At 35.5% G+C, this 1,683-nt stretch overlaps 1 protein-coding gene across 1 annotated transcript; it reads right to left on the reverse strand.

Moving 5' to 3' along the window:
• Positions 1-842: 842 nt before the first annotated feature.
• LOC149940490 (uncharacterized) lies at positions 843-1,414 on the reverse strand. Its single transcript, XM_090180178.1, has 2 exons — positions 1,254-1,414; positions 843-1,162 (listed from the first exon to the last, which is right to left on the reverse strand). The coding sequence occupies exons 1-2, from the start codon at positions 1,402-1,404 to the stop codon at positions 912-914; spliced, it is 402 nt and encodes a 133-aa protein (XP_090036304.1). The 5' UTR covers positions 1,405-1,414; the 3' UTR covers positions 843-911.
• Positions 1,415-1,683: the final 269 nt, after the last annotated feature.

The raw sequence follows: 1,683 nt of genomic DNA on the forward strand, positions 1-1,683 counted from the left end.
TGATAATTCAAAAACAGATGGTTGTTTGAAGAAAAGGAGAGGAAAAGGAAGGAGAATGAGAAAAAGAAGAGAGCAAAACAGCTAATGGAAAATAAATCATTTCCAAAGTCTAAAAGGGACTCTGCTATGCGTAACCTCTCAAAACTTACACACAAATAGTCATAGTTTAAAATTAAACAAAACTTTACTTTTTTAATCAATTTCTTTTCCTAATCTTGCCTCTGTCAACTCTTTGTAGTTATTTGTATTAACTAAAATATTATTTATTGAATTTACCGCCAATTTTTAAACAGCAGATAAAAAAACATAGCGCCATCTATAAATTTTGCGGATAAAGTATAATTTGCAGTGCTACCAACCAGTTTTCAAGAAATCGGGGGAGTCAGCCCTCCTTATCTTTCCTCCATGGCCTTACTTAGAAAAACTCTTTTCCTCGAGCTAATGAAAGAACACGTACAAAAATATTTCCTTGTAAATATGTTTGTACCGCTCGTCTTTTGATTGCAGTGTGGGTTAGTCGAAAAACACCCCAGGAGTGGTAGGTCCTTAAAGAATACAAGCTACGTATAAGATGACGTTCTCTAATGCGAAAATCTGGTGCCGGTGTGTGGTGTAATGTTCGATAATGGTCAAAAGTAAGAAGCATCCGGGAAAAGTTGGAATTTCTTGGATAAGAATTGCTTCGAGTTGATTTCCAGACTCCGGTGGAATTTGGATTAAAAATAATTTATTTTCGTCTTATCTTACATAAGTATCGTGATAAATTAGAACCAGTCACAGATTGATATGTCGGATTTGTAAATTAAGCCAGCGGGATAAGAAAGTTGATTGGCTACACCGTGAGAACATTTATAAAAACTGCCAGGTAGCGTTGGATGGGGTAACAATACAACCGTGTCTTCGTCGTCTATTTAACAGTTAAAAGAAGGGTCACTTGACGTACTAGGTTCTGGTTGATCCGCAAGTTGGTCCACGTCCAAGAAGTCAGTGACACTCGTACTTCCGGTGGGATCTGTTAAATTCGAAATGGTTTCGAAGTCCCTATCCGATTGATTTACAGACTCATTCTTAGAGACAGTAGTTGTTCCATCGTCCATTGCAGATACAGTTAGTTTTAACGATGACTCAACGGATCCTTGTTCCGTAATAAGCATCGGATATTCTGAAGATGCAAACCATATATATTTTTACACTGATATCTTTAACTGCATAGTTTTTATTTCCTGGTGGTAAAAAAGCTAAAAATAACTTACCGGTTCCATTTTCGAATGTGGATTGTCCAGTCGAATTCGAATTTGAATCATAAATACTCAAGATTGAGTTATTATGAATTCCTTCTACTCTGGTAAAAGCCAATTGAAAAATGACGCTTGTGAGCAAAAAGATATAAACTAAACCTCCCATGATTACGATTTCGACGTGCTGCTAACTCGGAAAAAATTACTTCTGTTAGATGTATGTATTTATATACTTAACGTTAAATTTTTTAATAGCTGGATATAACAAGTTGGCAAGCCAAAATATACCTCTCCTCTGAAGAATTGTCCCTAGTGGTATTAATTTATCGAGATGACACTTAAAGATATCTCCGCAATTCAGAGTTATTTACTAAAAAAGTAATCCCGGTTCAATCCCGCCCGGTATAAAATTTTAATTTGAATTAAAATAAATGAGACGAAACAA

The sequence above is a fragment of the Leiobunum rupestre genome, chromosome 6, assembly GCF_980474605.1.
Source record: "Leiobunum rupestre chromosome 6, qqLeiRupe1.1.hap1, whole genome shotgun sequence".
Taxonomy (NCBI): domain Eukaryota; kingdom Metazoa; phylum Arthropoda; class Arachnida; order Opiliones; family Sclerosomatidae; genus Leiobunum; species Leiobunum rupestre.

Coding starts and splice junctions, on each gene's coding strand:
- LOC149940490 (XM_090180178.1), bottom strand. CDS start 1,404: ATGGGAGGTTTAGTTTATATCTTTTTGCTCACAAGCGTCATTTTTCAA. Junction 1,163..1,253: donor CACATTCGAAAATGGAACCG/GTAAGTTATTTT, acceptor TTGCATCTTCAG/AATATCCGATGCTTATTACG.